The sequence below is a fragment of the Salvelinus fontinalis genome, unplaced genomic scaffold, assembly GCF_029448725.1.
Source record: "Salvelinus fontinalis isolate EN_2023a unplaced genomic scaffold, ASM2944872v1 scaffold_0083, whole genome shotgun sequence".
Classification (NCBI taxonomy): Eukaryota; Metazoa; Chordata; class Actinopteri; order Salmoniformes; family Salmonidae; genus Salvelinus; species Salvelinus fontinalis.
The window spans coordinates 29,325-48,174 of NW_026600292.1; the positions used below are offsets into that span (position 1 = coordinate 29,325).

An 18,850-nucleotide genomic window follows, 5' to 3' on the forward strand; every position below is an offset into this window, starting at 1 on the left:
CAGTGCATGTCAGAGCAAAAATCATCAGGTCGAAGGAATTGTCTCTAGAATCAGAGACAGGATTGTGCTGAGGCACAGATCTGGGGAAGGGTACCAAAACATTTCTGCATTTCTGCATTTCTGCATTTCTGCACTCCACCAATCAGGCCTTTATGATAGAGTGGCCAGACGGAAGCCACTCCTCAGTAAATGGCATATGAAAGCCTGCTTGGAGTTTGCCAAAAGGCACCTAAAGACTCTCAGACCATGAGAAACAAGATTATCTGGTCTGATGAAACCAAGATTGAACTCTTTGGCCAAAAGGCACCTGAAGACTCTCAGACCATGAGAAACAAGATTATCTGGTCTGATGAAACCAAGATTGAACTCTTTGGCCTGAATGCCAAACATCACGTCTGGAGGAAACCTGGCACCATCCTAAAGGTGAAGCATGGCAGTGGCAGCATCATGCTGTGGGGATGTTTTTCAGCGGCGGGGACTGGGAGACAGCCAGGATCGAGGGAAAGATGAACAGAGAAGATGAATGGAGATCATTGATAAAAAACCAGCTCCAAAGGGCTCAGGACCTCAGACTGGGGCGACGGTTCAACCTTCCAATAGGACAAGGACCCTAAGCACACAGCCAAGACAACGCAGGAGTGGCTTCGGGAGAAATCTCTGAATGTCCTTGAGTGGCCCAGCCAGAGCCCAGACATGAACCTGATCGAACATCTCTGGAGAAACCTGAAAATATTTGTGCAGCGACGCTCCCCATCCAACGTGACCAAGCTTGAGAGGATCTGCAGATAAGAATGGGAGAAACTCCCCAAATACTGGTGTGCCAAGCTTGTAGCGTCACACCCAAGAAGACTCGAGGCTGTAATCACTGCCATAGGTGCTTCGACAAAGTACTGATTAAAGGGTCTGAATTCTTATGAAAATGTGATATTGCAGTTTTTTGTATTTATATATTTGCAAAATTTTCTAAAACCCTTTTATGCTTTATCATTATTAGGTTTTGTGTGGAGATTGATGAGGAAAGAAAACAGTTTCATCAATTTGAGAATAAGTTTGAAACATCACAAAATTTGGAAAAAGTCAACGGGTCTGAATACTTTCCGAATGCACTGTAACATATAACTGGAACTCAAGGTTGCCTAGGTCAGAAATACAATATTTTTCAACTTAATATATTTTCAAAATGTTAAGGTCCTTTTCTTATTCATCATTGTTTCAATGTCATAACTGACCCTAGATCAGCTCACCTACTCTAAGTGTGAATACAGTAGTCCTGTGTCTCAGGTGGTAGAGCATGGTGCTGACCCTAGATCTGAACTCCTACTCTAGGTGTGAAGACAATAGTCCTGTGGCTCCGTTGGTAGAGCATGGTGCTGACCCTAGATCAGAACTCTGGTGCATGGGTTCCATTCCTGCTGGGACTTCACATATAAAAAATTATTCAAACATGACTGTAATGACAGTGAATTTGGATAAAAGTGTCTACTAGATGGCATATATTATTATATACTATTATAAACTGGGTAGTTTGGGTCCTGGATGCTGATTGGCTGAAGCAGCATTTCAGAAGTCTTTACTGTATATCAGACAATATACCATGGGTATGACGTAAAAATACTTGTTTACTGTTCTATTTATGTTGTTAACCAGTTTAAAATAAGCTGTGGAACAGTATGTTGGTCATATACCACAAACCCCTGAAGTGCCTTATTGATGTTGCCATAAACTTAAGCAATAATGCCCGAGGAGGTGTGGTATATGGCCAATATACCACGGCTAAGGGCTGTTCTTATGCACAATGCAACGCGGAGTGCTTGGATGCAGCCCTTAGCCGTGGTATATTGGCCACATACCACAAACCCTGAGGTGCCTAATTTTAAACTGGTTACCAATGTACTTAGACCAGTAAATACAAATGTTAATGCCCATGGTATACGGTCTGGTATACCACACTTTTCAGCTAATCAGCATTCACGGCTCAAACCACCCAGTTATTAATGGTCAATATTCCACACCTCCACAGGCATTATATCACTTAGTTTAAATATACAGGTCCAGATATACAAGGTTTTTGTCAAACTTGTTGTGTTCAGGTCTTCTTGGTTCTGGGTTTGTTGTGTTCAGGTCTTCCTGGTTCTGGGTTTGTTGTGTTCAGGTCTTCTTCTTTCTGGGTTTGTTGTGTTCAGGTGTTCTTGGTTCTGGGTTTGTTGTGTTCAGGTCTTCTTGGTTCTGGGTTTGTTGTGTTTGGGTCTTCTTGGTTCTGAGTTTGTTGTGTTCAGGTCTTCTTGGTTCTGGGTTTGTTGTGTTCAGGTCTTCTTGGTTCTGGGTTTGTTGCGTTCAGGTCTTCTTGGTTCTGGGTTTGTTGTGTTCGGGTCTTCTTGGTTCTGGGTTTGTTGTGTTCGGGTCTTCTTGGTTCTGGGTTTGTTGTGTTCGGGTCTTCTTGGTTCTGGGTTTGTTGCGTTCAGGTCTTCTTGGTTTGTTGTGTTTGGGTCTTCTTGGTTCTGGGTTTGTTGTGTTCAGGTCTTCTTGAATCTGGGTTTGTTGTGTTCAGGTGTTCTTGGTTCTGGGTTTGTTGTGTTCAGGTCTTCTTGGTTCTGGGTTTGTTGTGTTCAGGTCTTCTTGGTTCTGGGTTTGTTGTGTTTGGGTCTTCTTGGTTCTGAGTTTGTTGTGTTCAGGTCTTCTTGGTTCTGGGTTTGTTGTGTTCAGGTCTTCTTGGTTCTGGGTTTGTTGCGTTCAGGTCTTCTTGGTTCTGGGTTTGTTGTGTTCGGGTCTTCTTGGTTCTGGGTTTGTTGTGTTCGGGTCTTCTTGGTTCTGGGTTTGTTGTGTTCGGGTCTTCTTGGTTCTGGGTTTGTTGCGTTCAGGTCTTCTTGGTTTGTTGTGTTTGGGTCTTCTTGGTTCTGGGTTTGTTGTGTTCAGGTCTTCTTGAATCTGGGTTTGTTGTGTTCAGGTGTTCTTGGTTCTGGGTTTGTTGTGTTCAGGTCTTCTTGGTTCTGGGTTTGTTGTGTTTGGGTCTTCTTGGTTCTGAGTTTGTTGTGTTCAGGTCTTCTTGGTTCTGGGTTTGTTGTGTTCAGGTCTTCTTGGTTCTGGGTTTGTTGCGTTCAGGTCTTCTTGGTTCTGGGTTTGTTGTGTTCGGGTCTTCTTGGTTCTGGGTTTGTTGTGTTCGGGTCTTCTTGGTTCTGGGTTTGTTGTGTTCGGGTCTTCTTGGTTCTGGGTTTGTTGCGTTCAGGTCTTCTTGGTTTGTTGTGTTTGGGTCTTCTTGGTTCTGGGTTTGTTGTGTTCAGGTCTTCTTGAATCTGGGTTTGTTGTGTTCAGGTGTTCTTGGTTCTGGGTTTGTTGTGTTCAGGTCTTCTTGGTTCTGGGTTTGTTGTGTTTGGGTCTTCTTGGTTCTGAGTTTGTTGTGTTCAGGTCTTCTTGGTTCTGGGTTTGTTGTGTTCAGGTCTTCTTGGTTCTGGGTTTGTTGCGTTCAGGTCTTCTTGGTTCTGGGTTTGTTGTGTTCGGGTCTTCTTGGTTCTGGGTTTGTTGTGTTCGGGTCTTCTTGGTTCTGGGTTTGTTGTGTTCGGGTCTTCTTGGTTCTGGGTTTGTTGCGTTCAGGTCTTCTTGGTTTGTTGTGTTTGGGTCTTCTTGGTTCTGGGTTTGTTGTGTTCAGGTCTTCTTGAATCTGGGTTTGTTGTGTTCAGGTGTTCTTGGTTCTGGGTTTGTTGTGTTCAGGTCTTCTTGGTTCTGGGTTTGTTGTGTTCAGGTCTTCTTGGTTCTGGGTTTGTTGTGTTTGGGTCTTCTTGGTTCTGAGTTTGTTGTGTTCAGGTCTTCTTGGTTCTGGGTTTGTTGTGTTCAGGTCTTCTTGGTTCTGGGTTTGTTGCGTTCAGGTCTTCTTGGTTCTGGGTTTGTTGTGTTCGGGTCTTCTTGGTTCTGGGTTTGTTGTGTTCGGGTCTTCTTGGTTCTGGGTTTGTTGTGTTCGGGTCTTCTTGGTTCTGGGTTTGTTGCGTTCAGGTCTTCTTGGTTTGTTGTGTTTGGGTCTTCTTGGTTCTGGGTTTGTTGTGTTCAGGTCTTCTTGAATCTGGGTTTGTTGTGTTCAGGTGTTCTTGGTTCTGGGTTTGTTGTGTTCAGGTCTTCTTGGTTCTGGGTTTGTTGTGTTTGGGTCTTCTTGGTTCTGAGTTTGTTGTGTTCAGGTCTTCTTGGTTCTGGGTTTGTTGTGTTCAGGTCTTCTTGGTTCTGGGTTTGTTGCGTTCAGGTCTTCTTGGTTCTGGGTTTGTTGTGTTCGGGTCTTCTTGGTTCTGGGTTTGTTGTGTTCGGGTCTTCTTGGTTCTGGGTTTGTTGTGTTCGGGTCTTCTTGGTTCTGGGTTTGTTGCGTTCAGGTCTTCTTGGTTTGTTGTGTTTGGGTCTTCTTGGTTCTGGGTTTGTTGTGTTCAGGTCTTCTTGAATCTGGGTTTGTTGTGTTCAGGTGTTCTTGGTTCTGGGTTTGTTGTGTTCAGGTCTTCTTGGTTCTGGGTTTGTTGTGTTTGGGTCTTCTTGGTTCTGAATTTGTTGTGTTCAGGTCTTCTTGGTTCTGGGTTTGTTGTGTTCAGGTCTTCTTGGTTCTGGGTTTGTTGCGTTCAGGTCTTCTTGGTTCTGGGTTTGTTGTGTTCGGGTCTTCTTGGTTCTGGGTTTGTTGTGTTCGGGTCTTCTTGGTTCTGGGTTTGTTGTGTTCGGGTCTTCTTGGTTCTGGGTTTGTTGCGTTCAGGTCTTCTTGGTTTGTTGTGTTTGGGTCTTCTTGGTTCTGGGTTTGTTGTGTTCAGGTCTTCTTGAATCTGGGTTTGTTGCGTTCAGGTCTTCTTGAATCTGGGTTTGTTGCGTTCAGGTCTTCTTGGTTCTGGGTTTGTTGCATTCAGGTCTTCTTGGTTCTGGGTTTGTTGCATTCAGGTCTTCTTGAATCTGGGTTTGTTGCGTTCAGGTGTTCTTGGTTCTGGGTTTGTTGTGTTCAGGTCTTCTTGGTTCTGGGTTTGTTGTGTTTGGGTCTTCTTGGTTCTGAGTTTGTTGTGTTCAGGTCTTCTTGGTTCTGGGTTTGTTGTGTTCAGGTCTTCTTGGTTCTGGGTTTGTTGCGTTCAGGTCTTCTTGGTTCTGGGTTTGTTGTGTTCGGGTCTTCTTGGTTCTGGGTTTGTTGTGTTCGGGTCTTCTTGGTTCTGGGTTTGTTGTTTTCGGGTCTTCTTGGTTCTGGGTTTGTTGCGTTCAGGTCTTCTTGGTTTGTTGTGTTTGGGTCTTCTTGGTTCTGGGTTTGTTGTGTTCAGGTCTTCTTGAATCTGGGTTTGTTGCGTTCAGGTCTTCTTGAATCTGGGTTTGTTGCGTTAAGGTCTTCTTGGTTCTGGGTTTGTTGCATTCAGGTCTTCTTGGTTCTGGGTTTGTTGCGTTCAGGTCTTCTTGGTTTGTTGTGTTTGGGTCTTCTTGGTTCTGGGTTTGTTGCGTTCAGGTCTTCTTGAATCTGGGTTTGTTGCGTTCAGGTCTTCTTGGTTCTGGGTTTGTTGTGTTCGGGTCTTCTTGGTTCTGGGTTTGTTGTGTTCATGTCTTCTTGGTTCTGGGTTTGTTGTGTTCAGGTCTTCTTGGTTCTGGGTTTGTTGCGTTCAGGTCTTCTTGGTTTGTTGTGTTTGGGTCTTCTTGGTTCTGGGTTTGTTGTGTTCAGGTCTTCTTGGTTCTGGGTTTGTTGCATTCAGGTCTTCTTGGTTCTGGGTTTGTTGTGTTCAGGTCTTCTTGAATCTGGGTTTGTTGCGTTCAGGTCTTCTTGAATCTGGGTTTGTTGCGTTCAGGTCTTCTTGGTTCTGGGTTTGTTGCGTTCAGGTCTTCTTGGTTCTGGGTTTGTTGTGTTCGGGTCTTCTTGGTTCAGGGTTTGTTGACTGTACTGTAGAGAACAGAGGAGTCCTCCTCAGCTGCTGGTGCTGCTGAAGAGAGAGAAACAAAAATGAAACACAGACATCATACCAAATGGTGGCACCCTATAGGGCTCTGTCTAAAGTAGTGCACTACCACCCTATAGGGCTCTGTCTAAAGTAGTGCACTAAAAAGGGAATAGGGTGCCATTTGGAACAGAATAACAGTTCCTCAAAACCATCATCACATCAGTCCCTCATTATAGACATGTCATAGTAATTGTCCTGAGATGTCCATTGTTGGGTTCATAGTTTGGGTTCGTAGTGGTCACTAGGGTCAACTGTTTTTCTTATTGATGACATCTCCTACAATAAACTGTAGCATATGAATGACCTTAATGCAGAATATGCTCACCGGGTGGCAGCACTGGGAGGTTGAATTTCAGAGCAGCGTACAGGACAGGCACTTGGACGGTGGAGCATAGAGGCACTTCCTGGTTTTTGGAACGAGAGAAGTGGACGCTGGCGTAGTGAACATCATCCTGGTCGTCTGTGGCTGCTGTCTGTGCTGCAGTAGGGATCATGACCATGCCTGAGATGCTGTCATACACTGGACTAGCGTCTCCCTGATGGAGAGAGAGGACAGACAACATGTGGAGTGGAAATGTTCCACAAAGCATAAACATTAATCACAGTCATCTTCTGATTCCAACAGACTCACCTGTCCATCATCTGCTGTGACTTTTGGGTCAGAGGTGGATTTGGAGGCTTTCTTCCTGTTTTGTAAACAAACAAATGAAGGAATGAATGAATGAATGAATTAATTAATATTCTAAAGTGAAATAATAAACAACAAAAACACTCACCTGAACCACATGAGTCCAGAGAAACAGAGGATGAGAACCAGAACAACCACTATGATTCCTACAGCTGCAGTCAGAACTGAGGTCTGTTTCCCTATAATAAAATATGGATGATATGAGTACACAGCATGTTCTAATGAACTGAATATTATTATAATAATAAAACAGAATATCAATGTAATACTTGTTAATACTTGAGGATTTTAAAGCCTACCTGTAGTTATAAACAGAAGTGTAATGATCGAAAGTATAATTATTAAGATATATCTTGAAAAGTAATTTGTATTGAGGTATTAAAGATGAAACTTTACCTGCTACGATGATCTTCAGAGCTGTAGAGTTCTTAGATGCTATTGTATTCTCAGCCTCACAGTAGTATTCTCCTCTGTCCTCAGAGCTGATGTTAGTGATGCTGTAACTCTGTCCTGATGCTTTTGGTGAGGCTACGTTCTTCTTGTACCAGGTGTATTTGTGCACAGGTGGGTTGGCATCACTGCTGCAGGTCAGAGTCACTGAACTGCCCTCCACTATTTCACCAGAGGGACTGACTGACACTGAGGTGTTCTTTGGGCCATCTGGTGGACAATATGTAACACATTGTTCATACATAGTGCTTTACATGAGGAGCATCATGTAACTTGGACATATGATTGAAATAAGTTAAATATGACTTTAAATATGTGTGATTCTCTGATCAAAAGAAGAGAAGGTTAGGTGTATTTACACTGAATGTCCACAGACACAGAAGAAGAGTTGAGACTCCCATATATGCTCTCAGCCTCACAGTAGTATTCTCCTCTGTCCTCCGAGCTGATGTTGGTGATGAGGAAGGTGTTTTCAGATCCTGTCAGTGAAGCTCCATTCTTCTTGTACCAGGTGTATTTATCCACAGGTGGGTTGGCATCACTGCTGCAGTTTAGAGTCACTGAACTGCCCTCCACTATTTCACCAGAGGGACTGACTGACACTGAGGTGTTCTTTGGAGCATCTAGTAAAGCAGAATTTGTCAGAAGGTCAGGACTGTAGTATACTACCTCAAATTACGTCATGTCAAAAATAAATGATATCTAAAGTCAGAGAACTATCTAAAACTATTGCTTACACAAAACATGAACAATAATACATTTGGAGATACTTTAGGACTTGAGTGTCTACTAAACTATTCTTCAACTGCTTGAGGTACTGAACATTCTAACTATAGACATACATACATCTATGACATTGTGTGTAATTTCTATGTAATGATGAATATTGATAGATAAAGCAGTAATACTCTTCTCATTGATAATAAATGATTGATACTTTCTAAGTAGAATAGTAGTTTAATTCATACTCACACACTGCAGGAGAGTGGAGAGCCTCATGGTGTTCTACAGCACAGGAGTAACTGTCCGCATAATGACCCAACACTACTAGGGTATTACTAGAGTATTGTTGGGAAGTGGGCTCATCAAGACGTTTTCCGTTCTTGTACCAAATGTAGGTGGGGTTGTCAGTCAGAGTACAGGTGGTGCTACAGGTCAGTGTCTTCTGTCCCTCTGCAGTAGGAGTCACCTTCACCAGCAGACCTGAAACAATATGTATAAAACCACATACACCTCTGTGTTGATGTAACAGTATAACTTTAGACCGTCCCCTCGCACCGACACGGGCGCGAACCAGGGACCCTCTGCACACATCAACAACAGTCACCCACGAAGCGTCGTTACCCATCGCTCCACAAAAGCCGCGGCCCTTGCAGAGCAAGGGGAACCACTACTTCTAGGTTTCAGAGCAAGTGACGTAACCGACTGAAAGGCTGCTAGCACGCACCACCGCTAACTAGCTAGCCATTTCACTTCCGTTACATCAACAGGATGGTCAATTTATTTCTCCTGTAATTCAATATGATTTACAGTTGTATCATACAGTGTAGTATTACCTGTGACAGACAGAGTTGTTCCTGGGAAACTATGACCCCATTCAAAGTTGTGAGTTTTAAAAGTGAAGCGATACTCAGCTGAGTCCTCCTCTCTCAGATCTGAGATTCTCAGGGTGAAGGGACCTTTGTATGTTCCAGTGTACTCCACACGACCTGCATACCCTGGGTCTGTGGTTAGGTCTTCAGGTGTAAACTTATTAGTCCAACTAGCACTCCGTTTAGGACTAAACCAAAGTGATGATTTGACTGTATAATAACCAACATAAGTACAGGATATGTCCACTGTTGACCCCTTCAAGACACAGAATCTCCTATTGGTGTAAGTCACTCTGCTGCAGCTCTGACCATGAACACCTGAAACACAGTGACATAACAAGAGGTCAACTGGATTATATTCTCAGTTCTTTCTAGAAATGCTAACAGCTCTCATATTACAGAGTGAAACCAACACAGTTAAACAGTTACAGTTGTACAATGATGTATTAGGGACAGATTGAAATTTACTGGGGGAGAGTTGTCAAACAATTTATTTTGCTTTGAGGAGGGTTGTGTGGTTTTCTGGTGTGCACAGGGGAGGGTAGTGCAATTTTTTCCTGGTTTACATTGACTCTTCTATTCGTATTTTCTCTGTAAACAATGGCTTGACTTTCTTTTGATATTATCCTAATAAAGTTTATAACCATTTGTGAAGGTTTGGTATGGTGTGGCTATTATTAAGTTTCAGCTACTGAAGGCATATGACTTGAATGCAGTGCACCCCGTCGCTCCTACTGACTCTGACAGTTGAACTTGAGGTGAGTAAGACTGTTTCTGGCCTACCAGAGTCACTCCTATAATCTAACAATAAAATGCGTATCTTAATACAATTTGTTATAGGCTGTTTTAAGGATATGTGAATGTGGCTCATTAGGCCAACATCCATAAAATGTCCGGTAAATTGAAATCTTCCTTGTCGTGTTGTCTGGCACCAAAAACTAGCCATGACAGACCCAGCAGACTCGGACCAGCTCCACAACACTGTCTCTATGCATGGAGCCACCATTGGAAGACATGAGGAGCTACTCCAGAACCTTATGGAAGGACTCCATACACTGGCGGGAAGTCATGACCAGGGTTTCAAAACATTACTGGAGCAATTCCGTGGACTATCTTTCAAGCAGCATGTCACAACGGAGACCTCCCGGACACGCTCAGTAATCCCCCTCCAAGTGGTGATTTTGTACAGCCTACCACGGCTTCCTGAGAACCCCGCTTACTTCCTCCGGAGCGCAATGCTGGGGATCCTGAAACCTGCCGGCATTTCTTTCCCAGTGCTCCCTCATCTTTGAGCTGCAGCCGTCTTCATTCCCTTCGGATTGTTCTTCGGATTGTTATACTCTGTAATATGTCTCTATCTATGTATTCTGAACAATAATATAAACCCAACAAGTAAGGTGTTGGTCCCATGTTTCATAAGCTGAAATAAAATATTCCAGACATTTTCCATTGCCACAAAACATCTTATTTTTCTAAAATTGTGTTCAAAAATTTGTTTACATCCCTGTTAGTGAGCATTTCACTTTGGCCAAGATTATCCATCCACCTAACAGGTGTGGCATATGAAGAAGCTAATTAAACAGCATGAAAATTATACAGGTGCACCTTGTTCTAGGGACAATAAAAGGCCACTCTAAAATTAGCATTTTTGTAACACAACACAATGCCTGTCACGATCGTCTTGAGGATAATGATTGGACCAAGGCGCAGCGTGTGAAAAATACATTCTCTTTTAATAGAGACGAGTGAAACACGAAACGAACACTTATAACAAAACGAAACAAACGACCGTGAAGCTACAAACGTAAGTGCAATACAAAAGCTACAAACGTTCTACATAGACAATTACCCACAATCACCTAAAGCCTATGGCTGCCTTAAATATGGCTCCCAATCAGAGACAACAATAAACAGCTGTCTCTGATTGAGAACCAAACCAGGCAACCATAGACTTTCCTAAACCTCTCTACTGAACACAACCCCATACACTCAACAAAACCCCCCTATACAATACAACCACCCAAGACGAGACAAAACACAAACATCCCCCCTGTCACACCCTGACCTAACTAAAAATAATACAGAAAACAAAGATAACTAAGGCCAGGGCGTGACAGTACCCCCCCCCCCCCAAAGGTGCGGACTCCGGCCGCAAAACCTGACACAGAAGGGGAGGGTCCGGGTGGGCCTTCCTATGGCGGCGGCTCGGGTGCGGGACGTGGACCCCCCTCCACCATAGTCACTACCCGCTTTGGTGGCGCCTCTGGAGCGGCGACCCTTGTAGCAAGTCCCGGACTGAAGACCATCCCAGAGGGTGCCACTGGACGGAGGGGTATCTCCGGACTGACGGGTATCTCCGGACTGACGGGTATCTCCGGACTGACGGGTAGCTCCGGACTGACGGGTAGCTCCGGACTGACGGGTAGCTCCGGACTGACGGGCAGCTCATGACTGGAGGGCAGCTCATGACTGGAGGGCAGCTCATGACTGGAGGGCAGCTCATGACTGGAGGACAGCTCATGACTGGAGGGCAGCTCATGACTGGAGGGCAGCTCATGACTGGAGGGCAGCTCATGACTGGAGGGCAGCTCATGACTGGAGGGCAGCTCTGGCTGCTCCTGTCTGGCGGAAGGCTCTGGCTGCTCCTGTCTGGCGGAAGGCTCTGGCTGCTCCTGTCTGGCGGAAGGCTCTGGCTGCTCCTGTCTGGCGGAAGGCTCTGGCTGCTCCTGTCTGGCGGAAGGCTCTGGCTGCTCCTGTCTGGCGGAAGGCTCTAGCGGCTCCTGTCTGGCGGAAGGCTCTAGCGGCTCCTGTCTGGCGGACGGCTCTAGCGGCTCCTGTCTGGCGGACGGCTCTAGCGGCTCCTGACTGACGGACGGCTCTGAAGGCTCAGGACAGACGGGCGGCTTTGAAAGCTCAGGACAGACGGGCGGCTTTGAAAGCTCAGGACAGACGGGCGGCTTTGAAGGCTCAGGACAGACGGGCGGCTTTGAAGGCTCAGGACAGATGGGCGGCTTTGAAGGCTCAGGACAGACGGGCAGCGCATGCGGCGCTTGGCAGACGGGCAGCTCAGACGGCGTTGGGCAGACGGGCAGCTCAGGCGCCGCTGGGCAGACGGCAGACTCTGGCTGGCTGAGGCGCACTATAGGCCTGGTGCGTGGTGCCGGAACTGGAGGTACCAGGCTAATGACACGCACCTTAAGGCTAGTGCGGGGAGCAGCAACAGGACGCACAGGACTCTGGAGACGCACAGGAGGCTTGGTGCGTGGTGCCGGAACTGGTGGTACCGGGCTGGAGACACGCACCATAGGGCGAGTGCGTGGAGGAGGAACAGGGCTCTGGAGACACACTGGAAGCCTGGTGCGTGGTGTAGGCACTGGTGGTACTGGGCTGGGGCGGGGAGGTGGCGCCGGAAATACCGGACCGTGCAGGCGTACTGGCTCCCTTGAGCACTGAGCCTGCCCAACCTTACCTGGTTGTATGCTCCCCGTAGCCCGACCAGTGCGGGGAGGTGGAATAACCCGCACTGGGCTGTGTAGGCAAACCGGGGACACCATGCGTAAGGCTGGTGCCATGTATGCCGGCCTGAGGAGACGCACTGGAGACCAGACGCGTTGAGCCGGCTTCATGGCACCTGGCTCAATGCCCAATCTAGCCCTGCCAGTGCGGGGAGGTGGAATAACCCGCACCGGGCTAAGCACACGTACAGGAGACACCGTGCGCTTTACCGCATAACACGGTGTCTGCCCGTACTCTCGCACTCCACGGTAAGCATAGGGAGTTGGCGCAGGTATCCTACAATTATACAATTGTGTATGTATTTATGTAAAAAATATGGACCACAATGGAAATAATTCCCCGACTTTATTGTGCAATCCTGATCACTTAAAAAAAGATTTATATTTTTTTTACTGCCAAATAAAATCAATCAGTCAATCCAACCTGAGCTGCAGACATTTGATGAACGGAAAGAGACATCTGTTACTAAACACCAAAACGTTTAATGACATTCAGAGATTGTCAAGCCTTCAATACTGGGTAAGACTACAAGGTAGGGAGGGATGTATTCTCTGTCAAGCCTTCAATACTGGGTAAGACTACAAGGTAGGGAGGGATGTATTCTCTTGAAGGCTTGACAGAGAATACATCCCTCCCTACCTTGTAGTCTTTCTTACCCAGTATTGAAGGCTTGACATACTGGGTAAGACTACAAGGTAGGGAGGGATGTGCTCTCTGTCAAGCCTTCAATACTGGGTAAGACTACAAGGTAGGGAGGGGTGTGTTCTCTGTCAAGCCTTCAATACTGGGTAAGACTACAAGGTAGGGAGGGATGTGTTCTCTGTCAAGCCTTCAATACTGGGTAAGACTACAAGGTAGGGAGGGATGTGTTCTCTGTCAAGCCAACAATACTTTGTAAGACTACAAGGTAGGGTGGGATGTGTTCTCTGTCAAGCCTTCAATACTGGGTAAGACTACAAGGTAGGGAGGGATGTGTTCTCTGTCAAGCCTTCAATACTGGGTAAGACTACAAGGTAGGGAGGGGTGTGTTCTCTGTCAAGCCTTCAATACTGGGTAAGACTACAAGGTAGGGAGGGATGTATTCTCTGTCAAGCCTTCAATACTGGGTAAGACTACAGGGTAGGGAGGGATGTGTTCTCTGTCAAGCCTTCAATACTGGGTAAGACTACAAGGTAGGGAGGGATGTGTTCTCTGTCAAGCCTTCAATACTGGGTAAGACTACAGGGTAGGGAGGGATGTGTTCTCTGTCAAGCCTTCAATACTGGGTAAGACTACAAGGTAGGGAGGGATGTGTTCTCTGTCAAGCCTTCAATACTGGGTAAGACTACAAGGTAGGAAGGGGTGTGTTCTCTGTCCAGCCTTCAATACTGGGTAAGACTACAAGGTAGGGAGGGATGTGTTCTCTGTCAAGCCTTCAATACTGGGTAAGACTACAAGGTAGGGAGGGGTGTGTTCTCTGTCAAGCCTTCAATACTGGGTAAGACTACAAGGTAGGGAGGGATGTATTCTCTGTCAAGCCTTCAATACTGGGTAAGACTACAAGGTAGGGAGGGATGTATTCTCTGTCAAGCCTTCAATACTGGGTAAGACAACAAGGTAGGGAGGGATGTATTCTCTGTCAAGCCTTCAATACTGGGTAAGACTACAAGGTAGGGAGGGATGTGTTCTCTGTCAAGCCTTCAATACTGGGTAAGACTACAAGGTAGGGAGGGATGTGTTCTCTGTCAAGCCTTCAATACTGGGTAAGACTACAAGGTAGGGAGGGATGTATTCTCTGTCAAGCCTTCAATACTGGATAAGACTACAAGGTAGGGAGGGATGTATTCTCTGTTTGTCGAGATTGACATAGTCTATTTATTGTGGTTTTGAAAACGCAAAGCATGAAATTTAAGGGACCGAAGTCGGTATGCTTTGTTTATTGGTTGTGTGCTGCATTGGTGCAGAAACCTGTTGGTAGAACATTTGTTGCATATATTTTGTATATGATCGCAGTGTAATGGGACAGGCAGGCAGGGCGAGCTTGTTTTTGATGGTCGCGAACCCTCAAACGTCTGGCCCGTAGCCCTGCGTGGCATCGATCATGCCACAAAAGCATGCTGAAATGGCAAAGTCAACAGTCCCGTTTATAAATGCACGGTCGCTACAGTTATTGTTATTTGTGGTCGTAAACATTCTTTTGAGTTATGTCTATGAGGGGGGTGTTCAATTTATTTTACGGTACAAGGGGAGGGTCATGTGAAAATATTTTAAACTTTGGGAACCAGCCCCCCCCCACGAGTAAATGTCGATATGTCTCTTAAATAAACACTCACAAACTGCAGGAGAGTGGAGATCCTCATGGCCTTTTACAGCACAGGAGTAGCTGTCTTTACTGTTACTGGAGACTGGGTCTTTGTACTGGGTGGAGTTGCTTTCCTCTAGATGTTGTCCGTTCTTGTACCATATATAGATGGGGTTGGGGTTACTCAGAGTACAGGTGGTGATACAGGTCAGTGTCTTATACTCTGAATACTGTTCAGGAGTCACCTTCACCTGAAAACCTGAATTAAAGGAGAGCAAAAAAAGAGTCAATGGTTCAGAATTGGTGTGAGTTAATTATTAACATCATGATGTAACGATTGTTCTCCTCCTCGTCTGAGGAGGAGCATGGATCGGACCAAAACGCAGCTTGTGGAGAATACATGTATGATTTATTAAAGGTAACGAAGACGGAAAACACTTAAACAAACTACAAAACAATAAACGACATGAACAGACCTGAACTTGAGAACACAAATAAACATGAACGCACGAACAGGAACAAACAAACGAAACAGTACCGTGTGGTGTAAAAACACAGACACAGCAACAATCACCCACAAACAAACAGTGTGAACAGCCTATCTAAATATGGTTCTCAATCAGAGGAAACGTAAAACACCTGTCCCTGATTGAGAACCATATCAGGCTAGTTAAACCTGAACCCAACATAGAAACACATAACATAGAATGCCCACCCAGCTCACGTCCTGACCAACTAAACAAAGACAAAACAAAGGAAATAAGGTCAGGAACGTGACACATGACTCTTCAAAACTTTATAATGTGGTATGCAGTGTTACCTGTGACAGTCAGAGTGGTTCCAGGGATGCTGTACCCCCATCTTGCCTCATCAGTTGTAAATCTGAACTTGTACTCAGTTGAATCACTCTCTCTCAGGTCTGTGATTCTCAGGGTGGAGTCCTTTTCTGTTTGTCGATGGTATTCCACACGACTTGCATACTCTGAGTCCTGGATCAGGTCTTTAGTTACTCCAGACTTCCATTTGTTGAACCAGGATACTTCTGTGACGTTATGCCAACTGGGATGTGTGTAAAAGCAGGATATGTCCACTGTTGACCTTTTCAAAGCACAGATACTCTGATGGGTGTAAGTCACATTCATACAGCTCTCACCCACAACACCTGAAACATAATGTAACTGATCAATTCCTGAAACGATAATGAGACTAAATGTTTTAGATGTATTGGACAGGTTCATTTTGAATTTAAACAAAATATTAACATACATGTACATACATCTATAAAACTGTTTATCATTCCAATGTATATAGTTAAGAATATTGATAGAGAAAGTACTACCATTCTTATTGGTTTTAAATGGTACTACATAAAATACTAGTTTCATTCATACTCACACACTGCAGGAGAGTGGTGATCCTCATGGCCTTTTACAGCACAGGAGTAACTGTCTGAATAATAACTATTGACAGAGTATTGCAGGGAAGTGGGCTCATCTAGACGTTGTCCGTTCTTGTACCAGATGTAGGTGGGGTTGTCAGTCAGAGTACAGGTGGTGATACAGGTCAGTGTCTTCTGTCCCTCTGCAGCAGGAGTCACCTTCACCTGCAGACCTGAAACAATATGTATAAAACCACATACTTGGTTTAAAACCACATATACATTCTCCTGTAATTCATTATGATTTACAGTTGTATCAAACACTGCAGTCTTACCTGTGACAGACAGAGTTGTTCCAGGGAAACTATGACCCCATTCAAAGTTGTCTGTTTTAAAAGTGAAGCGATACTCAGCTGAGTCCTCCTCTCTCAGATCTGTGATTCTCAGGGAGGAGGGACCTTCATATGTTCCAGTCTCTCTTCCAGTGTACTGCACACGACCTGCATACCCTGGGTCTCTGGTTAGGTCCTCAGGTGTCAACTTATTAGTCCAACTAGTACTTCGTTTAGGACTAAACCAAAGTGATGATTTGACTGTATAATAACCAACATAAGTACAGGATATGTCCACTGTTGACCCCTCCAAGACACAGATTCTCCTCTTGGTGTAAGTCACTCTGTTGCAGCTCTGACCCTGAACACCTGAAACACAGTGACATAACAAGAGGTCAACTGAATTATATTCTCAGTTCTTTCTAGAAATGCTAAAAGTTCTCAAATGACAAAGTGAAACCAACACCCAGTATACTGTATTAAATTAACACTCACAGACTGCAGGAGAGTGGAGATCCTCATGGCCTTTTACAGCACAGGAATAACCATCAATGTAGTTGCTGGAGACTAAGTTTTTGTACTGGGGGGAGGTGCTCTCATCTAGATGTTTTCCGTTCTTGTACCAGATGCAGTTGGGGATGGGGTTGTCAGTCAGAGTACAGGTGGTGCTACAGGTCAGTGTCTTATCCTGATGTCCACCAGTCACCTTCACCTGAAGACCTGGAGAAAAAACAGTATCACTGTAAATCCCTTTATCACTGACTTATCACTCTAATACAACGATGGAAGAAATCCTATGTTATACAGACTATTATACACACACACCACAACAATTGTCCAGAACTGAATTGGAATTAAAAATAAAATAAATGTTTTACTTTACCTGTGACAGACAAAGTCACTCCAAGTTGGCCAGTATATGTCCCTCCTTCCTGATCTGTTTGTAATCTGAACCTGTACGTAGCTGAGTCTCTCTCTCTCAGGTCTGTTATTCTCAGGGTACAGTCTTTCTCCTTATCCCCACGATACTTCACATGACCTGCATTTTCTGGATCCTGTCCTAGATATTTAGGTTCTACACCAGTCCCCCATTCAGTGAACCAGCGGGTTTTTGTGACTGTACCACTGGGATATGTGTAAGAGCAGCTCAGATCAACTGTTGACCCCCTCAAGGCACAGATTCTCTGAGGGGTGTAAGTTACACTCCAGCCATCCTGACCCAGTACCACTGAAACACACAGTCACACAACACAAGGGAATCACAATTAAGCCAAAATGGCTCACAATAATAGAAGGTTGTGTCCACATTTTGTTGCCATAGTTGCTGAGTTGAGTGTGAATGGAAACCACAGATAAGCATCTCTCAATGAGGAGTGAAAGACAACTATATAAAGTGAAGTAGATACGACAAACAGATCAACATAATAACATTATGACTCTTAACCTTTTGTTTGTAAATAGAAACACAGGGCAACTAAAACAGTTATGAAAGGGACCATACCTGCCACAGACCAGAGAAAGACCACCAACACACTTCCTGCTGTTCTCAAGGCCATTGTTGCATCTCCCACCCTGCAGTCTTAGAAACATAAACAACAACTCACCAGCTGGTGAAATACAACATACATCATCATCATCAACAACAACCACTTATTGAACAGATGTGTAGTACTGTAAACACATATTTCTACATTGATTGTTGTGAAGCTGTTTTATTCTCAGAACCCCAAATATAGGAGGATAAATGTTCAATTCTCTACGGTCCGTCAAGCTGTACAGCAGCCTAAAGACTGACCACCAGGTTCAATGATAGCTCCTATCCCCAAGCTGTGAGGCTAAACAACAAGTGAATCACACACACACACACACACACACACACACACACACACACACACACACACACACACACACACACACACACACACACACACACACACACACACACACACACACACACACACACACTACTGAGCATGTCGTGTTCCACCTGGTTCATCATGTCATCCCGATGTAACTCTATTTCTTGAATTGCATTGTTGGTTAAGGACTTTTAAGTAAGTATTTCACAGTAAGGTCTACACCTGTTGTATTTGGCGCATGTGACAAACACCATTTGATTTGATTTGATTAGATCAGCACTCCTACACTGACACACTTATTGAATACTGACCCTGATGTAACAACCAAAACACAGCTCAAAACATAACAAGAAGTAAATTATATATTTCCCTCAAGTCTATGACTTATGACTAAATACAAATAACTAAAAACAATATTTCAAGATATTGTCAAGAGTACTTACAGAGTGAAGGGGAGAGGTCTGTACTGTAAGTCAACTTACTAACAGTGCATTGGAACACTGTGGTTCAAACATATTTAAAGTAGTCAGGGCACAAGTAGGTGCTGCAGAACTATCCTTTCCTTCCTCTTTAACACATGCATCATGACCAGACCAGCACATCAGAAAAGGGAGGTTAGTGAATAAGAGTGGGTCATACACTTCCAAATTATGGACCTTACACTTCTTTAAATACAGAACCATGTCATTTATTTGTTCACTATTCTATTTGGAATGTTTATAATATCTTAGAGGGGCAAGACAACACATTCTGAGTTCTATATGTAACAAGTCAAAGTTTAATTTACATGTGGTCAGTTCCATGATATCATTCATTCTATTCTACTAATCAGT

At 44.6% G+C, this 18,850-nt stretch overlaps 1 protein-coding gene across 1 annotated transcript; it reads right to left on the minus strand.

Annotated features, from left to right (window-relative positions):
- Positions 1 to 5,569: 5,569 nt before the first annotated feature.
- Positions 5,570 to 18,047, minus strand: LOC129842981 (B-cell receptor CD22-like). The gene is made up of 16 exons (XM_055911703.1): positions 17,660 to 18,047; positions 17,042 to 17,386; positions 16,654 to 16,878; positions 16,162 to 16,527; positions 15,874 to 16,059; positions 15,269 to 15,490; positions 14,480 to 14,707; positions 8,961 to 8,969; positions 8,616 to 8,783; positions 8,119 to 8,262; positions 7,419 to 7,682; positions 7,006 to 7,269; positions 6,698 to 6,788; positions 6,553 to 6,607; positions 6,247 to 6,457; positions 5,570 to 5,903 (listed from the first exon to the last, which is right to left on the minus strand). The coding sequence occupies exons 1-16, from the start codon at positions 17,712 to 17,714 to the stop codon at positions 5,845 to 5,847; spliced, it is 2,892 nt and encodes a 963-aa protein (XP_055767678.1). The 5' UTR covers positions 17,715 to 18,047; the 3' UTR covers positions 5,570 to 5,844.
- Positions 18,048 to 18,850: the final 803 nt, after the last annotated feature.